This window comes from Hemitrygon akajei, chromosome 11 (assembly GCF_048418815.1).
Source record: "Hemitrygon akajei chromosome 11, sHemAka1.3, whole genome shotgun sequence".
Classification (NCBI taxonomy): domain Eukaryota; kingdom Metazoa; phylum Chordata; class Chondrichthyes; order Myliobatiformes; family Dasyatidae; genus Hemitrygon; species Hemitrygon akajei.
Genome location: NC_133134.1, coordinates 26,392,911 through 26,411,399, shown reverse-complemented (window position 1 = coordinate 26,411,399; position 18,489 = coordinate 26,392,911). Strand labels below are relative to the sequence as shown.

General features: G+C 38.9%; 1 protein-coding gene across 3 annotated transcripts in view; it reads left to right on the top strand.

Moving 5' to 3' along the window:
- snx29 (sorting nexin 29) overlaps positions 1 to 18,489 on the top strand; it is a 542,857-nt gene that overhangs the window by 203,613 nt on the left and 320,755 nt on the right. For all 3 annotated transcript variants that reach the window (XM_073060488.1, XM_073060489.1, XM_073060490.1), the window contains exon 15: positions 2,396 to 2,502. In XM_073060488.1, coding sequence (XP_072916589.1) covers positions 2,396 to 2,502 — 107 coding nt within the window. The remainder of the gene's footprint in view (positions 1 to 2,395; positions 2,503 to 18,489) is intronic.

Here is an 18,489-nt window from a genome sequence, read left to right as displayed (position 1 = left end):
ACATATCTCAGGATAGTATATGGCGATTATATCCAATTTACTTTGAACTTTGAATTTCTGCATCATAGCCACCATTGCAAAACACACCCCTCCCCCCCTAAGTTTTCAAAGGGATTGAGGCTTGTGATGTTATTGACTGATACAGTCATTGGCTCTTTTGCTGCAATGCAATCTGCTCTACTCATTGGGATATGCCAGAATTTCTAGATCAGAATATATTAGTTCCTGAAAAATCCAGTCAACCCTGGATTGAATTCTACATAAAATTGTTTTTGGTGTAAGTGCAGCAACTGATTTACACAAATAGATTGGAGCAGTTCTTCAGGTAACCCTCTGAGATTAAATTAAATGTTATTTTAATCAAAGCTTTCTCATCTGATTGCCAGCTGAAGTCATTGTCACACTTATTTAATGTCGAGTGTTATTTTGAGAAAAACATTTGCATATTTTACTTCTGAATACATAGATAATGAAATTAAATTTGAGGATAGTTATTAATTGTGAGTACAAACTTGAGAGTTTAATCTTTAAGTTATTACTTTAAACTTTTGTTATCATGTGCACATCATTTGACAGAGGCAATGTTAAATATTGCTTTATGATGATAATCCCAGCTTTTATAATTTAACATGTCTAATTGCTATGTTAAATCAGGATCCTTTAGTTATTTGTGACTCCTTGCTGTTCCAAATATCTTTCTGTAGGGCTGTTGTACTTCGTTTGCTGCCTTATTGAAATGTACCAGGAAAACTGACTGATGGAGAGACATGGTCACTGTGACATCACACACACAAAATGTTGAAGGAACTCAGCAGATCAGGCAGCATTTCTGGAAAGGAGTAAAGAATCCTGATGAATGGTCTTGGCATGAATCATGGACTCCTTATGCTTTTCCATAGTTCCTGCCTGACCCGCTGAGTTCGTCTAGCATTTTGTGTGTGTTACTCTAGATTTCTAGCACCTACAGAATCTCTTGTGTTTATGAATTGTGACACAAGCATAAGACATAGGAGCAGAATTAGGCCATTTGGCCTATTAAGTTTGCTCCGTCATTTCATCATGCCTCATCCATTTTCCCTCTCAGTCCCAATCCCCCGCCTTCTCCCTGTATCCCTTCATTCCCTGACCAATTAACAATCTTATCAACCTCTGCCTTAAATATATATACAGACTTGGCCTCCACAGCTGCCTGTGGCAACAAATTTCACATATTTACCACTCTCAAGCTAAAGAAATTCCTCCTTATCTCCATTCTAAAAGGACACCCCTCTATTCTGAGGCTGTGTCTTCTGGTCTTAACTCTCCACACCACTCTATCAAGGCCTTTCACCATTCAATAGGTTTGAAAGAGGTCACCCCTCGTTCTTCTGAACTCTAGCGAATACAGGTCCAAAGCCATCAAACACTCTTCAAATGACAAGCTATTTAATTCTGGAATCATTTTCATGAACCTGCTTTGAACCCTCTCTAATTTCAGCACATCCTTTCTAAGATGAGGGTCCAAAACTGCTCAGAATACTCAAAATGAGGACTCACCAGTGCTTTGTAATGTCTCAACATCACATTCTTGCAAGTATGTCAGTGAGTGACCTTAAAAGCAGAGCACCTATGGATTCATTAGGTTTGAATGATTACTGCAAAATGTAGTCGGAATTAAAAAAATTAAGAAGTGGATAAAATTGAAATATGATTAAATGTGGAAGCATCCACTAATCAGACATTGGTCTTTGGACATTTCTCAATATTTTTGTGTTATATGTTCCATAGTGTTCTGTTATTTATCATGAAAAGTAGTTTATTCTGTCAATTCTGCAATGACTTTTGGTATTTTTTGCTTTTTGAGGTGTAACCTAGTACACTTTGAGACAACTGATTCATAAGTAGCTGTCATTAAAGGCCATATGTCCCATCAGCCCTGACCAATGCTCATAACATCAATGTAATGGCCATCAACATTTAGGAATGAAAGTAAACTTGTCTGCTGATGGCTGTCTATGAAAATGATTTCCATTTTTGTGCAAGTATTTGCTGGTTGCAGTGGGGATCTAGATCTGATTCAATGCACTGATATGCTCAGTTGAAGCAGGAAACAGATTTGTGTATTTTTTGAAGCAGCAGAGATCGTCAGCAAAGCTGTGGTTTAAAAAGTAGGTGTACAATTACTTCTTAAACAACAAAACATCATTGGTATGTCTGGAGCAGATTTATGTTTAATACACTCATGCCCCAATATTATATTTAATTATTGGCATAGTTATATTACTGGAGAGAAGCTAAGCAAAAGGTTTAAAAATAATGTAATTGTTAAAGGTGTAATATTCTTGGAAATTATAATGATTCATATATAAGCCTCTTTTCATAAAATATATTTATTTTTTAATCTAATTTCATTTAGTTTGTCCAAACTTGCGGAGTGGTGATACAGATCTTGTGATCCCGGAACCTAAACCTGTGGTGGATAATGATGAGCTGGCGAACACCTATGAGCGGAAACTAATTGAGGTAAAATAGTCTTGTGTCTTTGGGGTTTATTTAGGTATTTATCTTCTGGAGTAAGCTTTATTTTGATGAATGTAATGGTCTTGCTGCAAACAAGACAACATGTGACATGCCCTTAACACTTGTGTAGTGAGTGATGACATTTTTATTGAGGGTGGTTGAGAGCAACATGAGCAGCCATGGAGCATCATGGATCAGACATGATGGAGTGGTGGAACAGACTCGATGGACTGAATGATCTAATCCTGCTCCTATGCCTTATGGTCTGGCATTGACAGTTACTTTTCCCTTCTTTCCTGGGTGAAATACACTCAGTTATGCATGTAAAATTGGGAACGCGAAGTTGTAGCGGATACCTATTAAATCGTACAATTTTGTGTTATTAATAGTGGCAGCAAAGTGCTGTTCAGCTTTCCTTCTCAAAGGATTTATTGTTTATATTGTAGGAAACCTTTACATTGTGCAACTGTGTCAACCACTTTAATACCACTGCAAGAAAAATGATACATGTTACAAGTGATCAGATATTTCTTCCTAAGAATATTATCCTCTCCCACCATAAATTTGTGTAAAGCAGCTGTTTTTTTGTTCTCTTCATCAAGAACAAAGAATCAATCAAAACAATAGTACCAGTATTGCATGAAATAATGAATTGTAGAAGATAGTGAAAGCGCAGAAGGTTTCACGTGGTTAATTATACAGCTCATCTCATTTAATATAACAGATGAACTTGGTCAAGTTCTATTGATTACTGGTGGTTCTTTCAAGTACTTGAGATCTTTCTCTTAGGGACAACTCTATGGTTTACACTATTGCTGATCCACACTTAGAAATCTCTTCAGAAATTAAGGATTTTGCCTTGACCTTTTAGGAAGTCAGTGAAATGGCTGGGTTTTCTCCGATCTTGGCAATTTACTTGCAGATGTTTGACCATCTGAGCTACACGTTTTCCAAGACCACAATTAACAGCGTACTGATGATGTCTCCTCATACAGTGACAAAACATTTGCAAGTAAATTGCCAAGGTTGGAGAACAACTCAACCCAACCATCAGTCACCTGAGCTACATATTTTCCAAATTATTTCTAGTTGATGAAATAGTCAGAAATTGTAAACAAAAATATAAATAATAAATAAATTCCATGAAACATTCCAGAATTATCTGCCAGGTAAAATAGAATCTGTATTGTTATATGCAACTGTAGAATTGTAAGTTATTCTTCTGTGGTAACCCACACAATTCTAAGGGAATGGGAAGGATGAGAAGGCTGAGCAGGAGGCAGCAGAAAGCAAATGGAACTCCATCCTCAGGCTGCTCAGTGAAGAACAGTCATACATAAGAAAATTATTGCTTGGTGTTCTGATTTATGATAGTTTTTTGGATTTTTCTCAGTTGCTTTTTGGAATATATTTGAAAAGTTTCTTGTTTGCAAATTGCATGTTTGTGCCTTTTTCATTCACAATTAGCTGAGGTGATTGACATATTTCAGTTAATAATTCTGAGTTCCTTTGTTATGAAATCAATAATTAAGCCACAAGGTGCACATTTGATATGCACTTAGCATTTGTGACATTTGCATATGTGAGAAATTTTCTCATAGGCTGTAGATGCCATTTGATGCCTGTTAATGGAGATTATTCTATGATTATATGCTAAATATAGCACAGACTTGTATTCTAGTGAACATGCTTTGAAATGTGATTTTTAATATCTCAGTATTGAATGCAGTAGCAGTGTTTTATTGCTCATTTTCTATTCTGTCTAACCTTTGAAATGGAATGTTAGCCAAGTGCGATCTCCACCGTAACCTATATTTCAGGTGTTGTGTCTCTGGCCAATATTGGACCTAAATCAGTTTCATTCTAAAATAGTTTCTTTCAGTGCTCTTTGAGTTACTGGGGCGCGGAGTAGTTCCCACTGTTGCTTTTATATCTGCAGTTACTGCTTCAGCTGTTTGTGGGATGGAGACCACTCGGTAAACTCACTCCTTACACATCCACGTTTATTCACACACAAACATTACATTGTCATTCTGCTGTCATTGCGGTGAGTCTGCACACCTCAGTGTCTTCCCCAGTGTATTTTCATATTAGCCAACTGTTTTTCCTCCACATTGCTACATACATTCAGAGTCAGAAACCAATGTTTAGTTCAATTTTATTCTTTATTTGTACTGACCTGTTGGACATTCTGCTGTTTCACTTCTGGGTCCTAAACTGAGCTGATGCACTCAGGTTGGCTTTATGGTGCCTTTCCCGCCATGCATGGCAGAATATTTTATATCTTTAGCATTGGGAATGTATATATGTTGTTTGTACACTGTATTTAAGATGGATACTATTGTTTATTTTGTAATGTGATTGTAATTGTGGGGTGCATCATATTGAAAGCTGTCTTTGAAAGGGAGACTAAAACTACAGCTATGGAGATACCTGCAAAATCCTGTGACCCTACGATCTCTGTCTTGGAGGACAACTTCAGGCTATCTTTCAAGAGCGTGAATCTTTGCAAGGCAGCAGGGCCCAGTGGAGTACCTGGTAAGGCTCTGAAAACCTGTCGTAACCAACTGACGAGGTATTCAAAGACATCTTCAATCACTCACTGCTACAGTTGGAAGTTCCCACCTCCTTCAAAAGGGCAACAGTTATACCAGTGCCCAAGAAGAGCAGCATGAGTTGCCTTAACAACTATCATCCAGTAGCACTCACATCTACAGTGAGGAAGGATTGAGAGGTTGGATATGGCTAGAATCAGCACCTGTCTCCGGAAGGACCTGGACCGGCTGCAATTTGCTTATCCCCACAATAGGTCTACAGCAGATATGATCTCAATGGCTATCCACGTGGCCTTAGATTACCTGGACAATGCAAATAGCTAATTCAGGATGCTGTTTATTGACTATAGTTCAGGAATTAACACCATAATTCCTACAGACCTGATTGGAAAACTACAGAACCTGGGCCTCTGTACCTTCCTGTATAACTGGATCCTTGACTTCCTAACTGGAAGACCACAATCTGTGCAGACTAGAAATAACATGTCCACTTTTTCATCAATCAAGGCTGTGTGGCTAGGTGTAGCTCAAATGCTGTCTATAAATTTTCTGATAATACAACCATTGTTGGCAGAATTTCAGATGGTGACAAAAGGGCATACTGAGGTATACCAGTTAGTTGAATGGTGTCACAGCAACAACCTTGCAGTGAATGTCGGCAAGACCAAAGAACTGATTGTGGACTTCAGAAAGGGTAAGATGGGGGAACACAAACCAATCCTCTTAGAGGGATCAGAAATGGAGAGAGTGAGCAATTTCAAGTTCCCAGATGTCAATATCTCTGAGGACCAAACTTGGATTCAACATTTTGATGCAGCTATAAAGAAGGCAAGACAGTGGCTATATTTCATTTGGAGTTTGAAGAGATTTGATTTGTCAACTAAAACACTCAAACTTCTATAAAAGTACCATGGAGAGCATTCTGACTGGCTGTATCACTGTCTAGTATGGGGGCACAAGATCCAAGTAAGTTGCAGAAACTTGTAAAATCAGTCAGCTCCATCGAGGGTACTAGCCTTTGTAGCATCTAAGACATCTTTAAGGAGCAGTGCCTTATGAATGCATATCAATCATTAAGGACCCCCACTGCCCAGTATGTGCCCTCTTCTCATTGTTACTGTTGGTAAGGCGATATAAAACCCAAATGCACACACTTAGCGATTCAGAAACAGCTTCTTTCCTTCTGCCATCTAATTTCTAAACGAACATTGAACCCATGAACACTACCTCACTACTTTTTTATTTCTATTTTTTTTGTACTATGCAATTTAACTTAACTATTTAATAGGCATGTATATATTTACTGTAATTGTTTATCCACTATATTTGTTTATCATGAATTTCATTGTACTGCTGCTGTAAAAATAACAAATTTCATGATATATGCTAGAGATATTAAACCTGATTCTGATAGTCAAATTTATGTATAATCTTAAGTTAACTCTGTTGGTAATTAAAGATGGTATGTCCTAGTGCCTGAAAAAAAGGAGCCCTTTGCCCTCAGTAAGAGATATAGGGACTGCCAGGAGTTCACACTGGACGGGAATAAGCTATTATTGTGTTTTCTGGTAGATATCATTGTCAAGTCAAACTAGAGTTTCTAAAAAGTATTAGGACCTAGAGGCAAAAGAAAATAAAATTTAAAAGTGATAACAAGAATCCACTAATAGACCAGATGGAACCCGCTGCCTAAGTGCTGCTTCTGTCCGGAACACTGGGGGGACCCCGCAGCATCACAGTGGCAGTCCGAGAGCAGCGTTGGGATCTGCAGTAAGATGCTGAACCTTAAATAACTTGAGAGACTGTTTCATGGAAAAGAGCACTGCTGTCACTGTGTTTGGGTTAGCACTAGCTTCGTCATGGGGATCATTGCATGCAGGCGCTTCTGGGAAATGGCACGAGGTTTAAGAAGAGCTCGGGAACCTTCAGGAGGGTTCGCCCGGTTTGAAAACGTAACTGTCTATTAGAGAACGGATACTGTGCAGGTCGAATCCGTCTACAAAGTCTGGAGAGGCAGCCGGTCTTTTCACCTAATGACTAATGGTTGACGTAACGAATGGAACTATTAAACTGCCGCACTTGCGAAAAATAAAAGGAGAAAAAAGGAAAAGTTGTTTGGTCATTGAGTGGAATCTGGTTAAAAAAACTTTCGAGTAGATGTATTCAATCTCTTTCAAGTGGAGAAGCTGCACATGTTCGAAGAAGAAGAAATCCAACTTGACAATCATTTTGTAAATATTGGCATTTTTCTTTTCTCTATTTTCGCTAACTTTTGATACACCTAACAAGCATCCTTGCACAAAAGTACTAAGCAGCTCCAGCCATTTCTTTTTCTTTGGTCATAAACAATGTATCTAACAGTTTGATAAGACAATGGAAGTTAGATAACTGGAGCAGAGTACACGATATGTAGTAGGTCTTTATTGGGGGCATGGATAGTGAGTACGCAAGTATGGAAACTAGATAGAAACAGGACCTGGTCAGCATCACATAGAAGTAAGGTTCTTCTATATGGTAGGAGTTAGACAGATATTACACAAGTTAAATAATTTGCTATGATCTATTTCCTTATGCAATCAGTTATAGATAATGTATTCATCAATTATATCCTCAAGGCTTGACCATGTTGGTAATTAACTGTTGCAATACCTAACATAAATCTCTGGAGCAAATGCTAATCTAAAAACAAAGCAGCACTTACAGGCTGCCAGTGTAATTTGGAAGTTTGCAATATTATTACTAGTTTGAGGTGATGTGAATACTTAGCCTAAGCTACTTAGTTATTGCTCTTTTATGCAAATAAGTATGAGCATGAGCTGAGGCTTTGTCCACCTCAACCAAATTGTTGGAGATTGAAAAGATGAACATATCTCCACATATTTACTTCATATCTTTAAAGAAAGTTTATGATCACTCAGTTGTTAAAACAATGCTGGTACCTTGTGGGATAATTAAGAATTTGGTGATTGACATAAGGGAGGGAGATTGAAACAGAAGCATCTTTGTTTGGGATGAGATGAAGTAAAGTGGAAGAGGCTTGAGTGGAACATACATTGGACTGAACATATTGGACTGAATATACTATTTCTGAGATTACAGTGGAGATACTTGGAAGTTAATTTTCTCAAAGAGCTTCACATCAAAGTGGATAACAGCAACAAAGCCAGCATTATTTGCAGAAATACTGGTAATAATTACTAACATGCTCCAAAACATGCACTGGTATCCTGCTTAGCACTACTCCACAGAATACAGATTTGTTTCATTGCTCCTGGTCCTGAAGTCTGAAAACTCAGAGGTATGTACCCAACTTTGCCTCAATAAAGACATCTGCATACACTGCACACCGCTGTGCCAAGAATCTGGTATGAATCTCTGCTGGTTCCACCTCAGCAATAAATTGTTCCATAGCATTGCGTACTTGGTGTTGGGTAGACCAGGGCACAGCATTGTTGGATTCTGGCTAGCTTAGTGATCCTGGGCATTGTTGGGGATTGGCAGCCGCTACTCCATGTGCTGATGGATCACACAGAGTTTTTCATCACTTTCTGTTGGACATGATGGCAGTTTCTATTTCCACTTCTCTTAGTTTGGCTCCCATAGCTCTCTGCAGCTCTTAGGTTTGCAGAGGGCCTATTCATCAGCTGCCTCACAGCAAGCTCTTCACAGTGAACACTGAATGATATACTGCTGGATTTGCACTAGTTGCCTAATGCAGCAGCAGAGGTGCTGAGAGTGGCATAGGTTCAGGTCAGATTCTTGACACAGCAGGACTATTAGTAATGACCCCTCTCAGCAATGACTCCATTAGCATTCTCATTCTGAGCACTAAGTGAGGTATGTTGTAACTACTTATTTGATACCTTAAACAGCTGGTACTTTTGCTTTGCCTTCAAACAACTGAAGTGGCAAAATCTCCAGGGAAGATATTATTTCTGAGATTCATTTTCCAAACAGAAAATAGTACAGTTAAGCTGTGTTTACAGGGATTCATTTTCTCTTGTTGTTTATGGTAGATATGAAATAAGTTGAAAATATCTTGTGTCTACTCAAAGATACAAGTGGCCTGTACAGCATGAATAATTTGGGTGAAATCAATCCCTTTTTAATCATTGTGATTTTCAAACTAATTTGGGTTTTTATTTCTGTTAAGTAATGTATCTATTAGCTTTTAACATACCTTATGAATCAGAAATGGGTAAGTGCATTGCATCTGATGTGTGATTATGAACTATGTTCTCAAACTCGACCTTCAAAGTCAAGTGAGGTGCGGACTCTTCAGTTGCTTGTCTAGTCATTATTAAAAATATTTTGTAAGTTTCTGCTTCCATTGGGCTTTCAGACATTCTCCTATAATCATATTACCAATATTCCCATTTACCTTGGAACGTAGGAGAATGGCAGTGACCTTTTAAAAATATTTAAAATTATGAGAGGTGTATGGTAATACTTTATACCTCAGAGTAGGGGAGACCAAAATTAGGGGTCGTGGGGTTAGGGGAAAGATTTAAAAGGGACCTGGGGCAATTTTTTATGCAGAGAGTGGTGAATGTATGGAAAGATCTGCCAGAAGAAGTGGTTGAGGTAGGTACAATAGTTGTATTAAGAAATACATGGATAGGTACGTGGAGTGGCAGAGCTTGGAGGGTTGTGAGCCGGACACAGAAACTTGGCATTAGCTGGATGGGCACTCTGGTTAGCATGAACTTGCTGGGCTGAAGGTCCTGTGTCCCTGCTGGATTGCTCTATAACTCTATTTTAAATGTAATTCACAGTTTAAAAGTAAAACAGAAATAATCCAAAATCAAAATCCAAGTTAAGTTTATTGTCATGTACACAAGTGCACTGAAAAACTTCCAACAGCACCACAGGCATATAGCATCATTCAAGCAGCGTTTACGAGAAAAACACAAGTTGCATAAATTGAACACAGTTTTTGCAAATAAACACAATTAGAAAAAGAAAAACTATTTTAGTGCAAAGTAGTCATGTTGCTAAACTAGTAATTATGGTTTTGCCATTTGTTTCAAGAACTAATGGTTGAAGGGAAGTAGCTGTTCTTGAACTTTTGATCTTTTAGTCCTCCTCATATTCTTAGATTTCCTTTGTGTCTGCTATGAATATACTCAGGAGACTGAGTATCCATATTCATTCCATGAAAATTCCATTGGCACTACATAGGAACAGGAGGGTAGGATGTACCACTGTCAGTTTAAAGCATAGTCATTGTTGGACAGAGATGTTAGAGAAACAAGGATATGTTTCAGTACAAGCATTGTCATTGGGGCAGAAAATTTTAAAGTACATTATTTATCAAAGTTTGTATAAATTATACAACCTTGAGATTTGGCTGCTTACAAGAACCACAAAACAAGAAACATGTAAGAACCCCATTTAACAAAAAAGACCCACACCCAATGCTGAGAGGGAGAGAGAGAAAAAAAATTATGCAAATAATAAAACAAGTGACAAGTGAAATTACCATACATCTCTCATTATTTCAAAATGAAATTGACTCCATAAACCCGAAGCCTGGAGATACGGAGCTGGCCCATAGCCTTGGCCTCAGTTCGTTACACAGTGGGGCAAATCTCCGCGAAGCTCGCAGACTCTAAGCCCATAGCAGCCAGAGCAGGGCAAATCCCCGTGAAGTGTGTAGACACTAAGCCAGAGCAGCCCGAGCAGGACACAGCTTCAGAGTTGAGGAGAGCGGATTAAATGTCACTTTCTGATTTTCTAAGTGCTCTATCACCGTGTTCTTGATAAAAATAATTATAATTTTTTCTCTTAAAATTTTCAGGCCAATTTCTCATTGTCTCTCTCCTTTTGAATTTTACACACTTCAGTGTTGCTTCATTGATCATTCGAAGAGTTTGGCTAATTTTAAAGTTTAATAGCCACAGATTTGTTTTTTTCTATGACCTTTTAAGGCTTTTGATCTAAGTCATTATTTCTATGAGATTCTCTAGTTTGTATGCCATTAATTTCCTGTTCTCTTTCTTTGCTAATACTAATTTTTATTCTCCCTTAGACAATTTTATTTTCCTTGTATTCACCTTCTTTGTTGCTTTTAAAACCATAGACGACTGAAATAAGTCAGTCACAAATGCAAAGTAAAATATTATCATGTTATAATTATTACATAGTCTGATTTTACGAATCTAGATTTAAAATGACTGTCTCCCCAGTCCTGTGCATTCTTTGTAACACACACAAAGTGCTTTAGGAACTCAGCAGGTCAGTTGACAGCTATGGAAAGGAATAAACAGCTGATGTTTCAGATCGAGACCCTTCAACATGACTTGTATTTGCAACCCTGAAATGCATTCTTCAAATGCATTCAAAGACTATATTCCACACTGTAATGTGTGGATCTATTTCTTTTAGAGCAATGACACCCCTCCCCACCCTGAGCAGTATGTATTTATTTATCCCTGTCTGCATATGCCCTGTTGTCTCCGCTTGTGCATTGTGCTCTCTATCTCTCTTGCTGCAATTTGAATGCACCAGTTGAAGCCATCTTCTGTGGTTGTGCTTTTATTTTATTGATATATAGTTGTGCACAGACACAACAAATTGGCAACGAATACGAACCTGAATGTCAGAGAATATCACCAACTGCACTGACAGTTACGGGACTAAACAGTGAGAGTTAAAGAGCACAAGAAAATTGAAAGACACAAGAATAGTGAAAGTTGTGCTGAATTTTAAGTGAAAATAATGTGGTGATGGCTTCAGTCGGGAAAGTTGACAAATTTGATAGTGCTAATGAAGGCTGGGAGTGTATAACGAGAGGGTGGAATTGTATTGTAATATGAACAATGTGAAAGAGTAAAATAAAGCTTTGCTTCTTAGCTTAATGAGTGCAAGGACGTACAGTCTCTTATGCAACTTAGAAACCCTTACAAAGCCAGCAAACAAGAGGTTTGATGATACAATTTTAAAAGATCACTTAAGTGCTAAACTACTGGCGATAGCTGAGACATTTAGATTGTACAAAAGAACCAGTCAAAATGTGAATACATTTCTGAGTACATTGCAAATCTGCACAAATTTTTCCAGTAAGGTGACTTTAGAGATGGACTTTCTGATGCATTAAGGGACAGACTTGTATGTGCCATGCATTGTAAAAGCACTCAAAAGAGGCTACTATCAGGAGACCTAACCTTAGAATAGGCATTGACCATTGCAATATAGTTAGAGACTGTAGCAAAGGATGCAACAGAACTATAGGAAAGAAGGTTAGAATGTGAAATGCACAAAATTTCCCAAATGATGCAAAAAGCCAAAGATGTTATTGATGTGGCAAATCCTGCCATGATGCAAATGACTGTTGGTTCAAAGAAAAGGTCTGCAGAAAGTGTCACAGACAGGGTCACATAGAGAGAGTGTGCAAGGCAGACAAAAAGCAGAACTGAGTGAAAAGTCTCAAACGCAAAACTAGGCAAATGCATAAAGTTACTGAATGTAAAACAGAATCTGACAACACAGAGTCTGACAAAGGTGAACTGTCATGCCTAGAACTGCAGAATTACTGAAGCAGATCACAATATTATATTAATTTCAGTAGATGTGTCTGATGTAAAACTGAAAATGAAGCTGGATACAGGGTTAGCTTTGTCTAATGCCAGAGGCTGACTATAACAGACTGTTTTCTAAGACACTATTAGAGGAGACCTCAGTGATGCTAAACACTTACACAGGTGAAAATCTGTTCCCCAAAGGCAAACTGAAACTGAAGGCGATGAATGGAGGCCAAACACAGCAGTGAGAACTTTATGTATTGAAAAGTCGAGGGCCAACACTTTTCGGATATGAATGGTTGAGAAAAAGCCATCTAGACTGACACTGAATCAAAGATCTCAGAGTGGCATCAACAGACAACTGCAGCCCAATGGTAGCACTAACCAGAGCTGTCATAGCTGCTTAATACTAATCATAAGGTGTTTGAGAGGGGAATAGATTGAAGACTTGGCCAAAAGCTGTTCGGGATGCTAAAAAGTTCAAAATGCACCCCCACAGGCACAGTTACACCCATGGGAGTGGCCATTGTCACCATGGCAAAGAGTACATATTGACTTAGCTGGGCCGTTCATGGACTTCATGTTTCTGATTGCTCTGGATTCTCATTTAGAAACATAGAAAATAGGTGCAGGAGTAGGCCATTCGGCCCTTTGAGCCTGCACCGCCATTCAGTATGATCATGGCTGATCATCCAACTCAGAACCCTGTATCTGCTTTCTCTCCATACCCCCTGATCCCTTTAGCCACAAGGGCCATATCTAACTTCCTCTTAAATATAGCCAATGAACCGGCCTCAACTGTTTCCTGTGGCAGAGAATTCCACAGGTTCACCACTCTGTGTGAAGAAGTTTTTCCTCATCTCGGTCCTAAAAGGCTTCCCCTTTATCCTTAAACTGTGACCCCTCATTCTGGACTTCCCCAACATCGGAAACAATCTTCCTGCATCTAGCCTGTCCAATCCCTTTACAATTTTATAGGTTTCAATAAGATCCCCCCTCAATCTTCTAAATTCCAGTGAGTATAAGCCTAGTCGATCCAGTCTTTCTTCATATGAAAGTCCTGCCATCCCAGGAATCAATCTGGTGAACCTTCTCTGTACTCCCTCTATGGCAAGAATGTCTTTCCTCAGATTAGGGGACCAAAACTGCACACAATATTTTAGGTGCAGTCTCACCAAGGCCTTGTACAACTGCAGTAGAACCTCCCTGCTCCTGTACTCAAATCCTCTTGCTATGAATGCCAACACACCATTTGCCTTTTTCACTGCCTGCTGTACCTGCATGCCCACCTTCAATGACTGGTGTACAATGACACCCAGGTCTCGTTGCATCTCCCCTTTTCCTAATCGGCCACTGTTCAGATAATAATCTGTTTTCCTGTTCTTGCAACCAAAGTGGATAACCTCACATTTATCCACATTAAATTGCATCTGCCATGAATTTGCCCACTCACCTAACCTATCCAAGTCACCCTGCATCCTCTTAGCATCCTCCTCACAGCTAACACCGCCGCCCAGCTTCGTGTCATTCGCAAACTTGGAGATGATGCATTTAATTCCCTCGTCTAAATCATTAATATATATTGTAAACAACTGGGGTCCCAGCACTGAGCCTTGCGGTACCCCACTAGTCACTGCCTGCCATTCCCGTTTACTCCCACTCTTTGCTTCCTGTCTGCCAACCAATTCTCTATCTACATCAATACCATACCCCCAATACTATGTGCTTTAAGTTTGCACACTAATCTCCTGTGTGGGACCTTGTCAAAAGCATTTTGAAAATCTAAATATACCACATCCACTGGCTCTCCCCTATCCACTCTACTAGTTACATCTTCAAAAAATTCTATAAGATTCGTCAGGCATGATTTTCCTTTCACAAATCCATGCTGACTTTGTCCGATGATTTCACCTCTTTCCAAATGTGCTGTTATCACATCTTTGATAACCGACTCTAGCATTTTCCCCACCACTGATGTCAGACTAACCGGTCTATAATTCCCCGGTTTTTCTCTCCCTCCTTTTTTAAAAAGTGGGGTTACATTAGCCACCCTCCAATCCTCAGGAACTAATCCAGAATCTAAGGAGTTTTGAAAAATTATCACTAATGCATCTGCTATTTCTTGGGCTACTTCCTTAAGCACTCTGGGATGCAGACCATCTGGCCCTGGGGATTTATCTGCCTTTAATCCCTTCAATTTACCTAACACCACTTCCCTACTAACATGTATTTCCCTCAGTTCCTCCATCTCACTGGACCCTCGGTCCCTTACAATTTCCGGAAGATTATTTATGTCCTCCTTAGTGAAGACAGAACCAAAGTAGTTATTCAATTGGTCTGCCATGTCTTTGTTCCCTATGATCAATTCACCTGTTTCTGACTGTAAAGGACCTACATTTGTCTTGACCAATCTTTTTCTTTTCACATATCTATAAAAGCTTTTACAGTCAGTTTTTATGTTCCCTGCCAGCTTTCTCTCATAATCTTTTTTCCCTTTCCTGATTAAGCCCTTTGTCCTCCTCTGCTGGTCTCTGAATTTCTCCCAGTCCTCAGGTGTGCCGTTTTTTTTTGCTAATTTATATGTTTCTTCTTTGGACTTGATACTATCCCTAATTTTCCTTGTCAGCCACGGGTGCACTACTTTTCCTGGTTTATTCTTTTGCCAAACTGGGATGAACAGTTATTGTAGTTCATCCATGCGATCTTTAAATGCTTGCCATTGCATATCCACTGTCAACCCTTTAAGTACCATTTGCCAGTCTATCTTAGCTAATTAGAAGTGGCCAGAGGTTAGAGCAATGAAGTGAACCACCTCAGCAAAGACCGTCTCTGCTCTGAGGACTATCTTTGCCAGAAGCAGCTGACGAGAACAAATTGTGCGTGACAATGGACCACAATACACGTCAGAAGAATTCTGACTGTTCATGAAGAAAAATGCAAACAGACATTTCAAGTCAGCTCCTCACCACTCAGCAATGAATGGGTTAGCTGAAAGGTTTATCCAAATCTTCAAGAATTCTATTAAAGTGATAGAAAGGAGGAAATTTCTTTACAGCACAAGATGGACAACTCCCTTTTTGTGTGTTGCAATTCTGTTCATGCGACAACACATCATGAACAGAAATCTGAGATCTTGCGCAGACCTCCAGAGGGAAGTGCAGAATAAACCGTTCAGCGGGTTGCCAAGTGAAGCAGAAAGGAGCTTCAAGGTTAGACAACAAATCCTAGTGCATGCATATCTGGTAGACACCAGTGGACACCTGGTAGGATAGCTATAAGAACTGGAACAATGTTGTACTCAATGGATGTTGGAGATCAGACATGGAGACGGCATGTGGACAAGATACTGGATGCTCAACAGAAGAACCCACCTGAGTTGATTGCATCCAACAAGACAGATTCATTACAGTCACCCGATTTACCTCTCAGTGATATTGTCACTGGCAGCAACTTGACACTGGAAACCAAGGATGTTTTATTAGACAATACATCTGCCAAATCAGATGCCACTCCTCAGGTCCAGGGTTGTGATGAGCATGTTAACTTCACAAGACACCTGCCAAATCTGATTCCACTCTACAGGTCCAGGGGCACTATCCTACAAGAAACAGAGCGCCACCCAAAAGACTGAACATTTAGAACTGTGAAATTAGTTATGGACTGTTATTGTGAAAGTATGTTTATTTGGAATGTGGGTTTGTGAAAGGGAAATTGAATGTTTTGTACATTTACAGTTTTATGTTGCATTAGTTTAAAGGGGGAGGAAGCATTATGGATCTAACTCTTTTAGAGCAATGATCCCCCCACCTTCGCACTATGTTTTAATCTGTTGTGTGGGCCTGCTCTTGTTCACTCTCTTGCTGCAATGTAAATACACCAATTAAAGCCATCTTCCATATGTGTGCTTTTATTTAATATATATGTTGTTGTGCACAGACACAACAATTTCCACAAGTTTTTGTTTGGCTAGACCATATGATGCTTGCGAATTGTACACATTGATATCTGGGAGTATGGAGAATACAGACTAGCAAGCTTTTAAGGTCTTGTGGATTAAAAGAACTTAAACCCTATTCTCCTATCATTGATACAAAAATTATCATTCCATTTTTAACATAACGTTGTCCCTATTCAGGTGATTGTCTTTTTATGTGAAGAATATTATTTGCATGTAATTTCCAAGTCTCATTTGCTTGCTTTTCATTATAAATCAGGACTTGAATTCTCTTATTTGCACTGAAGCATCTTATCTGTTGTAAACTTTTCATAGCAGTTGTTCACAATGTGATTAGCTTTAAAGGATGAGAAACACAATCCAGCGTCTTTTGTGGCAGGGAATATTTATTTATTGTAGGGGTTATGTATTGCATTATTGATAAAATTCATGGTTTGATTTGGGTAAATATTCCATCAAGATGTTTATAAATTAATCATGTTCACATCTGTAGTCCTTTTCTTCCACCCATTCCCACCCTAACTGTAATCCTTAGTATTTTCTCCTACATTCCTGCACAGTATGCACATTCACCGCTTTTCCTGTGAAATGTTTGCTGGCATGATATTGTAACTGGTTGAGGAATGACAACAGAAGAAATATTTAGTCCTAAAAAAACCTGGTTGTGGCAGGTCAAAAACATTGTTTTAGCCAGTATGTCTCATGTTTAACATTCCATTCATTATATTGCGGAAGGTGCAGTTAGTATTGGCCCAAGGCATCTGTAAGAAAAGTTCTGATGGTTTTTGTAAATAGAGATGTAACTGATACAGCAGTGTTTTAAAGTATGTCAGTGGAAATGGTGGAGCCATCTGCAGATACAGCAGGGTGAGAGGCTTGTGTTGGTACTTCAACATTTTCACACTGCCACACACTGGTATAGAAATTTTAATCTAATTCATTGTTTTAATTACGTAATAGATCTAGTGGATTCTGGTTAATTGGGATACATTGGGACCAGTACATTTTAGCCCAATTAGTGGCTGCCCCAATTAGCTAAAGTTTCATTGAAGTAGTTAACACAAGCAAATGCAACTGATGCAATTTTAAAACCATTCTCACTAAACATGATGTAGTGTCTAGTAGCCACACAAGTACTTGCAACTGATGCTAATTAGAAACTGTTCAAGTCTCTTGTCCCACAGTGTCCCCAGTAAACAAAAGTAATCCTGGCTATTTTCTCAATTAGCTTTTGTCTCTTTAAGAGTTGGCCCAAATAAGCAGCTGTCCTGATTAACTGATGGCTTAGTTAACCGGAATCCACTGTATGTTAAATGTGATAGGTGTTAAAGTATTGTTGTCCTTGGCTCTCTGCTAGTTCCAACCAGATGATGCTGTGATAGTATTTTTAATGTTAAAACTCTGTCAATTCTCTTTTACATTCTGAGACAGACAACATAGTGTTATAAGCTAGGAGTTTGATTATACACTCTGACCACTGTTTTACCATAAATCAACGTGATCTTTGAATTATTTGCCCTTATTTTCTGATTAGTTGAAATATCCAATGGCTTAGGTTGAAATAAATTTGCCAAAAATACACATGTCACTATAGCATTATTGAATTTAACCAACACACACAAAGTGCTGGTGGAACACAGCAGGCCAGGCAGCATCTATAGGAAGAAGCACTGTCGACGTTTTGGGCTGAGACCCTTCGTCAGGACTAACCGAAAGAAAAGTCTCGTCCCGAAACGTTGACAGTGCTTCTTCCTATAGATGCTGCTTGGCCTGCAGTGTTCCACCAGCATTTTGTGTGTGTTGCTTGAATTTCCAGCATCTGCAGATTTCCTCGTGTTTGCTTATTGAATTTACCCATCTTCTTTTATGTATTGTAATGTCTTCATTTGATATTTCTTTTCTTGAAGGCATCAGGATTCCTCAAAAGCCCAGTCTTTGACATTTTTACTTCAAAAAT